At 34.9% G+C, this 13859-nt stretch overlaps 1 protein-coding gene across 1 annotated transcript in view; it reads right to left on the bottom strand.

Annotated features, from left to right (window-relative positions):
• Positions 1 to 2583: 2583 nt before the first annotated feature.
• The window catches only part of Cap-D2 (CAP-D2 condensin subunit), a 35247-nt gene continuing 23971 nt past the window's right edge, over positions 2584 to 13859 (bottom strand). The window contains exons 15-20 of the mRNA XM_089636771.1: positions 10289 to 10459; positions 9483 to 9755; positions 8061 to 8325; positions 6039 to 6263; positions 3968 to 4076; positions 2584 to 2898 (exon numbers count right to left, since the gene is read on the bottom strand). Coding sequence (XP_089492897.1) covers positions 2810 to 2898; positions 3968 to 4076; positions 6039 to 6263; positions 8061 to 8325; positions 9483 to 9755; positions 10289 to 10459 — 1132 coding nt within the window. The 3' untranslated portion in view covers positions 2584 to 2809. The remainder of the gene's footprint in view (positions 2899 to 3967; positions 4077 to 6038; positions 6264 to 8060; positions 8326 to 9482; positions 9756 to 10288; positions 10460 to 13859) is intronic.

Here is a 13859-nt window from a genome sequence, read left to right as displayed (position 1 = left end):
GTTCCGTTGTACGTACTAGTCACGACACATGTGACGTCAGAATTCTTTCGACCAATCGTGGAGCGTCTACAGTCTATTGCTATTGAATGCTTTTTCAAGAACGTTTAACTAATTCTAAGAATAATAATATAGAAATATATTTATATATTTAGAATCGATATTTTTTGATCTACATGAACATATTTTTTATAAGTCAAAATATTTTTCACTCAACTTCCTTATTCCGAAACAATGAAATAATTTATGAGCAGAATTGCTTTTTTATGTGACACTTCACAAAAGCGCCCTTGGCTGTAAGTGTAAAGGCAGGGGAGCATGTTGAGCAGCGTTGTGAGGTGGGTTAATATATGGGCTGTAGGAAGGAATTTATTAATGCTGGTCTTGAAGAAGTCTGAATTATATGAAAGAGGAAAAACAAATGCCTGTTACTCGTTAAACATACAAGCCGTCTTAAACAAAAACCCATTCTCATGAACATCAATCGTGAACAGGTGTTCCACTCGAACATGTCGAGTTTCACACACGTGCACCGGGGAGCTAGCTTCTTAGAGCAGGCTTCATTAAAATATATGTAGAACAGACTTAGCAAGCCCACATTGCTCTTTTTTTTCTGGCTTGGGTAATTTGAAATACTTCTAGCTACAACTATCATTTTTAATATGCATTTTTTTAAAAACAAACCTTTGATTCAACCTAATGACAATTATATGAAACGGCTATTTCATATAATGTATAAATAATACAAAGTCGAGATTTTAATATGTTTGGCATATTATGCCAAGTTTGCAAAAATGTTTTGCAAATCGCTCGTCATAATGTGCCAAATTTAAAGAACCTAAAAATATGGGAGAAACGGTGAAATGTGGATTCATTGGCTTTAAACCACAGTAAGCCAGAGTGGAAGATACTACCAGTATCGCCCTGGTGTAAGACCACCATTCAGAATTGAAACGTTGCTCCAAATGGCTTTAGCCGTGTTTAGTGACTAGATCTGAATAGCCAGGTACTTCCCCACCTTCCTCTTTCCCTTCCCCACTTACCTTCAGCCTCACAACATCCCCCAATTGGGGATGCCATAGTCTCACTGGCTCCAGACGGGAGCAGTTGGGACTCTTGTGAGGTATTCACTATAAAAAAAAAATCAAAAAAATAATAAAAAAAGCAGTTTCATGTTTCCATATTAATATTTTAAGGAATGGTCTTAAGATAACAAAAGCCAGGGTTTTTTTTCATTATATGTAATATTTATGTATAATCTATTGATTTCGTCCAGTTTTTTATTTACATAATTTGACAGTGATTTTGCTTAGAGTTTGCTAATTTAACAATCAATTATTTTTAGATTTTCGTACCCAATTTCGAAGTAGGGTCTCTGCGTTTACAGCCCCTGGTTAATTTAATTTTTTTTTTTATGTAGGTACATAGTACCTACTTATCAAATCTCATATCGATCAACTTCCACAACAGCAGTCAATTTCAGTTGATCAACTTTTATTGAATGACAAGATTTCTAACTAAAAACTTGGTTGTTGTTCACACTTGTCAATATGCTTTCAAGTGCCGAGTTGATCAACTGAAATTGAAAAGTCTGAAGCCGTCAAGTAGGCGAAGCGGCTTAGATTTTTGAACCTCTTTCGAATCGAAGAATTCTCCCTCCGCCCTCTCCCTGACTTCCTCGGCCCTCTCCTTTATATATTTCATTTTTACCTAGAATCAAATGAAATCGAGAAATCCTTTGTTTCTTTCCTGTTCGGTCTGGCACATAATGACAATAAACTAGTATGTCTGTGAACAATGATTGAAATTTATTTATCTCACCTTTTTATTGGACTTGTATGCTTTCAAACAATTTTTAAATATGACGCCTCGAAAATTTTTAAATATTTAGAATTTCAACTAACTTTGTGATTCAACATTTTTTACGGCGCAATTATCTCAGTTTTGCCCACAATTGTTTTTGTATCTACAATTAGAAAAAAAAATCAAGCATTTATCTCAATAATTCATGTCTCTGACCAATAATCTATTGTAAGTCAAGGTATCACAAAAAAAAATAGGAAAAAAAATAATATCTCGAAAACTATAAAAAATCACGGAACATACATGGGGGTAAATCGGGTAGCCCTAAGGTGGTCTACCTCTGAACTTCTCTGTGACATTATTTTTCGGGACACTCTGTATTGTAACGTCAAATGATATAGAACTGTGTCAAATAAAATAAAGTTGGTTGTTTCAGGTGAAAAAATGTAACAAGCAGTAATTGTTGAATGAAACACTAGTATATATTGAATTATTTCGCGGATAAGAGATAAGCCGCCATAGCTCAGTGGTCAGAGCTGTCGACCGGAAATCGAAGGGACACGGGTTCGAGTCCCGTTGGCGTCATGTATCTTTTATCAGGAGATTTTTCAATGTGGATGAGTGTTTCAGGCTAATAATTATTGCTTGTAAAATAATTGATATAGAACTGCTTTATTTGGAATATTATTTGAGCTTTAAATATAGGTACATAGTACTATTTTAGGAGTTGGAAATAAAAAAGGGGAAAAACTTATAAAATAATTTGTAGGTAGGAATTTATTCAAATTTTTAATACAATATTACATGGGCATATCAGGTAAGACAAGTTCATAGAATTGTCACAATACTATTATTATTTTGGATTAGCTTTGTCCGTAATACAATAAATAAAATTTTATATCAGCATTCATCTTATGGACTGCTAACAATCTGCTAACAATTAGAACTTAAAAATTAAATAAAAGCTTTGCTAATGAGGTACATGTTATGTACAAGGCAAATATAAAAATCATTTTCGCCTACGTCCGGGCCTGGCAACAGGCTTTTTAAATAATTCTTTCTTTTCGGGGGCTTTTTTCTCTTGAAAATCATCATCATCTGAAAACAAACAAAAAAGATATCATTAACCACTCAGAACATTAGAACGTCAAAAGACGTAAATATGATAATAGCGGTCAAGACATTAGAATGTCTTTTCACGTAAACGCGCGAGATTTTACAAAAATCGATTTATTTCCATCACTAGTATACGGATTGCCATGATTTAAAAAACAGAGTATCGATAATGAATAACGCTACGCGTCTGTATTCAAGAATATCTATGGAATGTAGAGGTGCATTATCTAAGTCGATTGGATCTGTCATCTTGTTCGTTCATAATTTATTGCGTTTCTAAATAATTTATTAAAAATATTTTAATAAATTATTTAGAAAATAATTATTTTATTCGACGGTTAATATTTTGAGGTGACTAATAGTTTTTAATTATGTTTCTTCAATATATAAAGTGTTATTTCTTTATGATACTCAGAAAAAAGTACATTTTTCACAGCTTTGAAATAATGGTCAGCGATTTTTACATATTTTTGACGTTTTCAGAAAATGTATATTTAGAAACGCAAATATTTACGTATAACAAAACAATACGATAGTGAATTTCATAATCTTTCCAAAACATTTTTTAGAATGAGGCTACGTTTCCCAAAACGTGAGTTATGAAGCTTTTAACAAAACTCGTGAATAACACAAAAATTTTCACGTTTTGACAATTCGCAAAGGAACACAAAGTAAATAAAAGTGTTTGTCTGAGAGGTTAAAGTAAGTAAATGCATGCATAAGTTTCTCCTGAACATGAAAAAGAATAGGTAAGATATGTTTTTTCTTTTTCTTCACTTCTCTATTTTGATATGGAACCGTTTCTCACTTATTTATAAGTAAGAAATTTTGTTTTGATGGACATTTGAAACCGAAATTAAAAATTTACTTGTTTGGAAACCACAATAACAAACAAGGATTTGCCACAAGTTTTTGTTCCTGTCCCTTGTAAAAAAAACCGTAAAAGAGAGTATTATCATGCAATATTCTCTTTATCTGTGTTAAAAACAAAAAAAAAATTAATATAAGAATTTTGAATTATCTCGATACTCAAATAGTCTTTTTTATTTACCTGACTCCTCCGAATCTTCTTCCTGTAGGTATTTCTGTGTGGCACGTTTTCTTGCAGAGGAACGCACATTATCATCTGATCTACCCTTACTCTTAACTGGAGTTCGACTCTGTAAAAACAAAAACATGTAAAAATAAATTTCCCATAGGAAACAAACAAGTCATCAAAAAAAAATAACAAAATTGAAAAGCAACTCAGTTTGGGATGTTTCATTTCTCACCGCTTTCGATCGATAATTAGCGCCATTTTGAATTGACATTTATAATTATTTTTATTTAATTGAGCAGGTAACCGAGTTGTTTTAAATTTAAAATTAGTTAATCCTTTCTTCTCTCCAAATAAGAATCCAATGGAGCTTTAACCCTTAGAAGATGGCTAACATTTTGTAAATATCTCAAAGCCATATATAATATTGAAAATTATATTTGAAATAATTCACAGGCATATCTACAATGTCAACGTTTTACTTGGGAATTTTCATGGACAATATTGAAATGCGTTCAAAACTTCTAATACCTAGCTCTATACACTGCACGTTTCATACCAATTTTATGTGATACGTCTGAGCAAGTAATGAAATTGTGTTGGAGTACATGTAAAAGTTTTTAAACAATTTTGATATTTTTTATGATAAACTAATGTTTATAAGACATGGTTTTTTATGCATAGCACAAAGGATAACAAATTATTATAAGCAATAATTAGTCGCCTGAAATATCCATACAAATTGAAAAAAAAAAAAAATATTTAACAAGTCAAAATATTTCACCAACAAATGTAGATATAATATGTCTCGACACCATCTAGTGGGAAATTTAGCACTAACAAAGCTTTTCCTACAAAATAAAGTTGGTTGTTTACAGGTAAAAAAATATAATAAGCAGTAATTGTCGATTGAAGTACTAGTACATATTGAATTATTTGGTGTGTTGGGAATAAGCCGACTTAGCTCAGTGGTCCAGAGCACCTGACCGGATATCAGAAGGCGCGGGTTCAATTCCTGTCGGCAGCATTTATTTTTACTCGGGAGATATTTGAAATTTGTATGGATATTTCGGGTGACTAATTATTGCTTATATTAATTTGTCAATTTTTAAAGGTTACTGAAATATCACCAGATGATGAAGGATGCGACAATAATTCTATTAGAAACGGAAACGTTTCGGGAATAGAAGAATATTCGAGTTGAAGATTAGGACCCTGTTGCTGATAGGTATAGATATTTGTGACCAGCAAATGGAGCACTTTGGATTGCGTTTGGATCAAATACAAAAAAATGGACCCTAAAAACCATAATACATGCTGTACCGTGAAAAAGCAAAAAAAAAACTGCAAATAAAAAGCCTTTGGATCTTATCTCTTTGATCAGATTTCATTTGATGGTTGGTGAAGCGCTTACCATAACTCCAAAATGAAAAGGAAAATCATCTAAAATCAGAACGTAGAAGAGTGTGAACAGGCTGTGAATCTGCCATAACAGATAAGAGATATGACGGTTATGACCATTTGGCAATGGAAAATTGTGAAATCAGAATGAAAATTTTGTGTGAAAAATGTAAAACCCACATGTATCTTTCACGAAAAAAACACAGTTTTAATTATTTCACACTAAATCTGAGTACTTTTTAAATGTTTTGGTACTCTTCCATAATAAATTTTAATTTTGCATAGATAAATATTTTTATTTATTTCACTGTACCTACCCACTTATATCTATATTAAATGAAAAAAAAATTAATAAATATTAATATTTTTATGTAATTTTTACGAATAAATTAATTTTGGTTTTTATGAAGATAGTCCCGACCATCACGATCGTGCGGGTGAGTTAACTCGGAAAATTGAATTTAACCAATTTTTCTGTGCATTTATGGGATCTAATTATTTTAAAAATATTAAAATTCTGGAAAAAAAACCTTTTTTTCGTCTTTGGGTCTAAAAGGAATGATACTAGCCATTTCAATGCAATCTATCCCATAATGCAGCATGTTTTGACACAGTGAATATGTTTTAGTGAAAATTCATGGATCGTTTTGAAAATATGATGGAACCCTTCCCATGATTATTTTACCTCTGGATCACTGGACATATCATCCTCACTATCGCTGAACTGCTTCTTCTGTCGAGGGCGCCTGTTGTTAGGCTTGCTCCTGGCCTTCCTGCGAGGGGTGGGAGGCTCCGCCCCCTGAGACCCTTCCCCGCCCTCTCCCTCTCCATTCTCAGTGGGGCACACGGCTCCCGCTTCCTGCACAGAGAAACACTCCTCGATCTTGTCGCTGAGCTCAGCAACTACGGCCTGAAAATATTAAAAATTGATATAGACTTGTATATCTTTAAACATGTGATGTGTCAACGCTAGGGAGTCCCTGTAAAAAGCATTCCATTTGTAGTGTTTGCAAGACAACTGTTGTGACGTCCGCCTACAGGCACGGCTACTCGCAAACCAACTGCAGTGACATCCGCATACAAGGGGTTATTTATTTATTTATAGAGCGGAGACGGTTTACATATAGTTCCCGTGAGGACTTAGGCCATAGGCCCATCTCCTATTTTACCTCATTCCTTTAACAGTCTCCCGGTCCCTTTTGTAAAGTTCACCAGGGTTGTTATTGGATATGTGGCTATGTCTTCTGGTTCCACAATGTGTCTTCCCAGGTCTCATCTCTCCTCTCCAACCCCCCTTGGTTCCGTGAAGGCCCCACGAGGGAAGAGTTCACGGAGGTGGCCTCATCTCCCCTCTCCACTCCTCCTTGGTTTCCTAAAAGTTCACGAGGGAAGAGGGTCTCATCTCTCTTCTCCATTCCTCCTTGGTTCCCCGAAGGCCCCATGGGGGAAGAGTCCACTCCCCCTTGGTTCCCTGAGGGCCCCACGAGGGAAGAGGGCCCGTTACTCCTCTCAAATCCTCCTTGGTTCCCTTAACCCCCGAGCTAAGGAAAAATTTTTTGCTACCTGCCATTTTGGGGACAAAATAAAAATGTTGAAAAAATATACACGCATATTTGTAAATATGTGTCAGAGCGGAGACGGTGACTCCAAAACGTATTCGGGGGTTTTAAAAGTTGCACCTGACGGCGATCAAGATGTTATGATGAAAGAATGTATTGGACACGTACAGAAGAGAATGGGCACGTGACACCGAGATTGTGCAAATAAAAATGTGGAAACAGTTGATAATAAAAATGAAAAAAATACAAAAAAAAAACTTTTGGTGGAAAAGGAAAACTTTGTGGTAAAATTATCGACAAGTTGACATTTTATTATGGCTTAGCAATTAGGAGAAATTGGGATCCCGTCGAAAAAATGTATAATGTTATCTGGGCCACATATTATCATTATTGCTCATCGGACAAAAACCTCAACACGAGAAGTGCCCCATCAGACCAGAGTCATGGTGCAGTTGGCAACGGGCAGTAACTGCCAATGAATTACCCACTTTCAAGCATGGTAATCCGTCATTACCACAAGATTTTGTTGAGACTATACTTCCCATTTATACAAATCTCAGCAATGAGAAATTATTAAAAAGATGTGTGGGTGGTTTCACCCAAAACAACAATGAGAGCTACAATCAACTGATATGGAAAATCTCTCCAAAAATACTTGGGGCCAAAGTGCATTCATACGCCGAAAGAGAGGATAAACAGCGCGTGGCCGTCTCCGACCGCAGAGCATATGATAGCACACGAGAGGGAAGAATGGTCCGCAGACAACACCAACTCGAGTTATTAGAAGCTGCAAAAGTACAAAAAAAAAATCCTTCATTCCTAACATAATATGTTATTGACAAAAAATCAACTGGTAATAAGTAATAGCATTGGTAAGTCCTTTATCTATCTCAAATTTTTTACTTTTAGCAATCAATCATAAATAATAATCTCTTTACAATAAATTATCATGTAAAGGTTTAATTTTATACTTGAAAAAGATGTGATACATAAAGATGATGGTAGTTTTGTATCCACAATGTTATTGTGGCATCCAGTATAGGGCAGGTCTCTCTAGTTTTTCCGCATCGGCTTTGTCATGACCTGTGGATGACCTCTGATTCTCTTCACCAATTCATGAGACAGTGGAATAATAGAAGTAAGTATACCTTGACGTCAGCCTTGGCCATCTTGCCCGCATTAGCAATGATGGTCTTGAAGCACTCGTACACTTCCTTATGGAAGAGCTTGTCCTTGTAGCAGTCTATGTTCTCAATGAGCTTCTTGACGGAGCGCTCGTTGTACGTGAAGATGGAGAGGCAGTAGGCGAGGTCGCGCCACTGCCGTTCTATGCTGGACAGCTTGAAGCGCAGGCAGAGCTTCTCCACAAGCGCTTCCATCTGACGGTCTTTTTGAATCAATGACATGACGTATCTGTAATGTAGAGGGTTTTACATATATTTTTTGCTTTATTTGTTCTAGGCGAATATTATGTTGCAAAAAAATAGGACAAAGAAAGCAAACATTTCTTATTACATAATAATAAAATTAGGTATAACTAGACCAGAAACATCACCATTGAGAGCTCGGCCAGAGAAAGGCCCGCGGATTCCGGGCACACGCGCTCACTATGGACATTTTACTTGATATGATTATACACCACACTGAACTCTCGCCGAGCAGTCAGTGTTAAAATAGTTTCAGCTAGTTTAACTGAGCAGATGTGAAAAAGCAGATTATCACAACCTGAAGAATTGATACGGAAAGGACATACAGAGAATTTTTTTTATTATTCAGACCTAGTTACTAAGCATTACTAAGTTTTAATTCTGAATGATGGTCTTTGAAAATTGTGCTAGGTAGTTTAAATAATTTCTAAAAACAATTTCATCAGTTAAATCCAATACCGTGGAAGAACCATTTGCAAAAATGTTCAGGAGGGACAAAAAACTTTCTAGGGGTATAAGTGCTTTGCTTGATTATGTACTGGGGATGGTTCATTCACGGTATTGACTTTAATCAGTACAGGTAGTCTATTGGTCAATTTAAAAATTTGAAATCAATGCGGCTTGTGCTGTTCAACTCAAAGCGCCAAAAAAATGTATTTTGAAATTATTGGGTCATAAGCGGAATTAAACTTACATATACGATATATTATATTAGAGTTGGTTTGAATCTGAAACCTTTGGAGGAATGAGAAAAAGACAGACGCGGATAGCGACATTGTTTTATACCAGTGTTTCTCAACCGTATTGAAAGAATCGCCCCCTTTACCACAGTTATTATCCATTGTTTTTTGTCATTCGAAAAGACCCTGTTAAACGCTGATTCTAGGTGTGTTTCAGCGTTCAATCACATTATAATAAGCTGAAAAGCTTAACAACATGATAGTTGTTGCCCTCTTCTGCTGATCACAATTTGTTCAAAAGTTGAAACAGACACAGAGTCGGCATTTAGCGGGAACCTTTCAACTGCCAATAAAACAAAAAGGCGTTGAATGGCCATTTGATGACTTTGTAACATGTAAATTTCAGGGAAACAACTGGGCCTGTTTTTGAAGATGTGTATATAACATGGAATAGGCAACTCACTTGATAATAGTCCTAAAATCATCTTCAGGTAGCTCTAAGTCGGGGTCGCTCAGCCGCGATATGATATCCGGTATGACGTTGTAGAGCGAGTTGCCTTTCTGTGCCAGCTGTTTGAAGAAGAGTCGCGCCATGGTGCGCGTACTGGGGTCGGGGTCCACGCAACGGCGTGCCAGTGTGGCCACCTGACCGCGCACGCGCACCATCTCCTGCAGGATGAGATAGGAGAGCATCTTCACCGTGCATTGGCGGACCTCCACGCACGAGTCTTCCAACCTTAAATACAGTTAAAATGTCATCAATTGTATATGATGATAAATAGACACACCTCTCCCACTCCTTTTCACAAATTTTGATATTTTTATAGACACTTTTTTGTTTGTTTAAAAAAGACACAAACATTCTGGGTTAACGAATAACATCACAATATTTGAATTTCTCGTACTTCTACATTATAAGCGGAAAATGTTGCTTGTGCAATGGTGAAGTAATTAGTTAGCAGAGGATTGTACCTGCAATGCCACAGTTGGAACAAAATGAGGAAATATATTTTTTTATTGTTGTGAGAACAAAAAGTAAGCAAAATTTTTTTTTTTTTCAAAAAAGTTTGACGTACATTACGTTACGTATATTGAATCGTAACATATTAAAAGATTTCAAGAAACACCAAAACTAAGTAAAACACATTACTAAGCAAATACATACTAATAATACCAAACTTTAAACAACTTACTGTGAAAAATGTGTTGTTTTTCAGTTTTTTGGGACTTTTGCTCTACATATTTTATAAATTGAAGATGTTTATTTACCTTTCGTAAATATAATGTGTCCATGGCTGAATAACGTTGGGAAAGCGCAGCGTGAGGTCGGCCAACGTCATGACGATGTTGCAGCGCACACTACTGCTGGTAGAGTTCTTCAAGGTGGTCATCAACAGCTGCATGTTGTCTTCACAGAAGGTGGATGACACCAGCATGAACCTGTGGACAAAAATATCGTCACCTTAAAGCAATAGTGGGATATCTTGAAAAATGCTGTTCTGAGATAATAGGACTTTTAGGTTTGCGTGAGCTCTAGCAGCATCAAATTAACTAATCTTGCAGATTAATGATATAGTATAAGAGAGGTAAATTATTTAACATCAACACAAAATTGTAATAATAGAAAAATAATTAATTTTTTCATACGGCCGGCGTGGTCTAGTGGTATACGCTTTTGACTACAGATCCGAAGGTCGCGGGTTCGAACCCGGCGTGCGCAAATAAATTTTATTTGATTAATTTGTGTTATTTCACAATTAATTAATTTAAAAATAATATATAGTATATTTGCGGCACGTTCCAGAGTGGAAGATACTCTCAGTATCGCCCTGGTGTAAGACCACCATTCAGAATTGAAACGTTGCTTGAAATGGCTTTAGCCGTGTTTGGTGACCAGATCTGAATAGCCAGGTACTTCCCCACCTTCCTCTTCCCCATCTCCCTCCCCTCCCCAATACCCTCAGCCTCACATCATACCCCAATTGGGGATGCCATAGTCTCACTGGCTCCAGACGGGAGCAGTTGGGACTCTTGTGCGGTAATACTGTAAAAAAAAAAAAAAAAAAATACTAATTTTGACAAAGTATACGTAAATCTGGAAATATCTCACTGTTGCGTGGAGTGTTTGGTAATCATCTCAAATTATCTCAGTGTAGCATAGTAATAATATTACGAGTTTAGATGGATAATTGAATTAATAATTGTTCCTCGGGAGATTTTTTCAATGTGTACGACTGTTTCAGGCTAATAATTGCTTTAAATAATTAATAATTGCTCAAAATAATTAATAATTCTTATTTCTGCATGTTTTTCCATGATGTTTATAATCATAAATACATTTTCAACAGTACACTTCCACTCACTCCTATAGTTTGTCAATACGACAATTGACGATAGTAAGGTGGAATAAAAATGAAAAAATATATATTTGTGCTTATAAATTTATTTATGAGAAGCGTTATAATGTATGTAATGTATGTATGTAATGTAATGTATGTAACAAAAATAACAGAAAAACCTTAAGGATAAAAGTATGTAACAAAATTAACAGAAAACCAAGAATAAAAAGTAGGTATGTATCAAAAATAACAGAAAACCTTTAGAATAAAAAGTATGTAATTTTTTTTACAGAAAACTTTAAGAACAAAAAAATAAAACAAATATGTGTTGATTCCCTGGAAACCTACAATGAACCTTCATCGTTATTTTCTTCTTGTACATCGCAGTATGTATTAGCAGTATTAATTAATTCAAAACAAATTATGAGGTTTTTTTGGTATAACACCACTTTGGCAAACAAATAAGAAATCACGATTTTTATTCGGTGGAATTGTAGGTGGAACTGTATAAGCTGGTCCTAGAATTATACTATTCTCATTCCGAACATTCTTTAGTCGCTCTCTCACATTAATGCTCTGATTAAATGGATCGTCGGTGTAGGTGCTTTTGTATTTGATAACTAACGATTCGTCTTTAGTGATCTGTAAAATCTTAACTTTATTCCAAATACATTTATTTTAATCCATGTTTATTGAGAATTTTTTTCCAGTCTTCTCACATACCTTCTTCCAGTCAATGAAGTCCGTTGTTTCCATTTCTGTTAACTTATAACGAGGTTCATTCTTCTTGGAACACTTTATGATCATCGCTAACTCCGTTGGAATAAATATTAGGCCTTTTTTTAAAACCCTGACCTTTTCTCTGTCGATGCAATAATGAATGGAGTCTCCTTTGTTCTCTGAGTGCCCAACAATTAGGTATATATGGGTAATGATTTGAATATCAAGTGTCCATAGTGCATGCATGTACATAGAAAATAAATAAAATTGTTTTCATTCTGTGCCACACAGTTATCAGAATAAAAGATCACTTCCCGTTTCCCTTGGCAAAGGTCTTTTAAAAATGTGTACACGCAGGTAGATATTTCAATTGCGCATCTCTTAGCTACACCCTCATGCCGCATGTAACAATGGCCCTGTCGTGTTTGGTATTGTAAATACAGAAGTTATAACGTTTAACTTGCTCTTATAAAAAAATAGATATATTGCCATTTGGCAACGGCATAACAGCTCGAAAGTCATAAATGGCAACTACAGTATCATCAGTGGTCTTGGTAATGTTTTTATCTTTTTCTTGTCGAGATAGCTTTACATTCTGAATTTGTTCAGAATATTATTATTTTTTCTAATATCTCATTTGCAGTACTATAGTTGTATTATACACAAAATCCACAAAGGTTCTTTTTTGGTTAAAAATATATTGAATTTGGTATTGAATTGTATGTAGTGTGTAACATAGAGATTACCTACCGAGACACACTTCTATTTGTACAAATTGTACATCTTTTGGATATTTGGAGATCCAAGATGATCCTGCACGATAATAGTGCGATTACACTCTACTAAAGCTGTTGATGTGATTCATAACACCATCAACTAAATCATCCTTTTGCAGGAAGCTGTCTGTTTTCTTTTTTAATGCAGTGCTTATGGTATTATTGCTTATATCTAAGGTTGCCATAAAAAAATCTTACACATACGTATGTTATGTCCATCTCTCTCAAAATAATAACCACTATTAGCTAGGATTCATGGAATCATAAATATTAAAATATTTTAATCGATCAACTTCCAAAACAGATTCAGAACATTTGTATTTACAATTAGTACACAGTACAGGCTTAATTTGTTTTGCTCTGCGTATTTTTCCTGACTTTGCTACATACTCCCGACCAGTATTCACCTTCAGTTTATTTATGTTTCTCTTCCAAGATCACCCAACATGTTGAAAACTATAGAGCTACAATGAGACAATAAATTTATTTCAGTATTTTAAACGACCATTTGAAAGCAACAGTGGGACAACATCAATATCTCAGTGTTGCTCTAAGTGACCGAACATTTCAATACTGAGATTTTACTTGTAACACTGGCAATTTTTTTTTTACAAAATATCCCAGTAATGCATCATGTAGAACTCAAAATTTTACATCGAACTGCATACTTATCTCAAAAGTGTATTTTTCGAAGATATCCCACTATTGCTTTAAGGTGACGATATATTGTTACAAAATCAAATATAAACAATTAATTCCTCCCGTGGCAATCACATCAGACAATCATTCTTATCCATATTTGTTTAGGATTTCGAGTTGCCTTATCCAACAGACAAAGCCACCATTGTAAAGAGTTCATAATTCAAAGTTCAGAATTCAAAAGTAATTCGTAAAACTGCTTGCATTCTAAACCAGCACTAAAGCAATGATACCCACTAGGTCTTACATCAAACTTATAATACATGATACATGTTCATTTCATACTCAACATTTTATAAATTTATT

Source organism: Hesperophylax consimilis, chromosome 10, assembly GCF_061612785.1.
Source record: "Hesperophylax consimilis isolate HC1 chromosome 10, BYU_Hcon_1.0, whole genome shotgun sequence".
NCBI classification, from domain to species: Eukaryota; Metazoa; Arthropoda; class Insecta; order Trichoptera; family Limnephilidae; genus Hesperophylax; species Hesperophylax consimilis.
The sequence above is the reverse complement of the archived record's forward strand: the minus strand, read 5'-3'. Positions and strand labels throughout refer to the sequence as shown.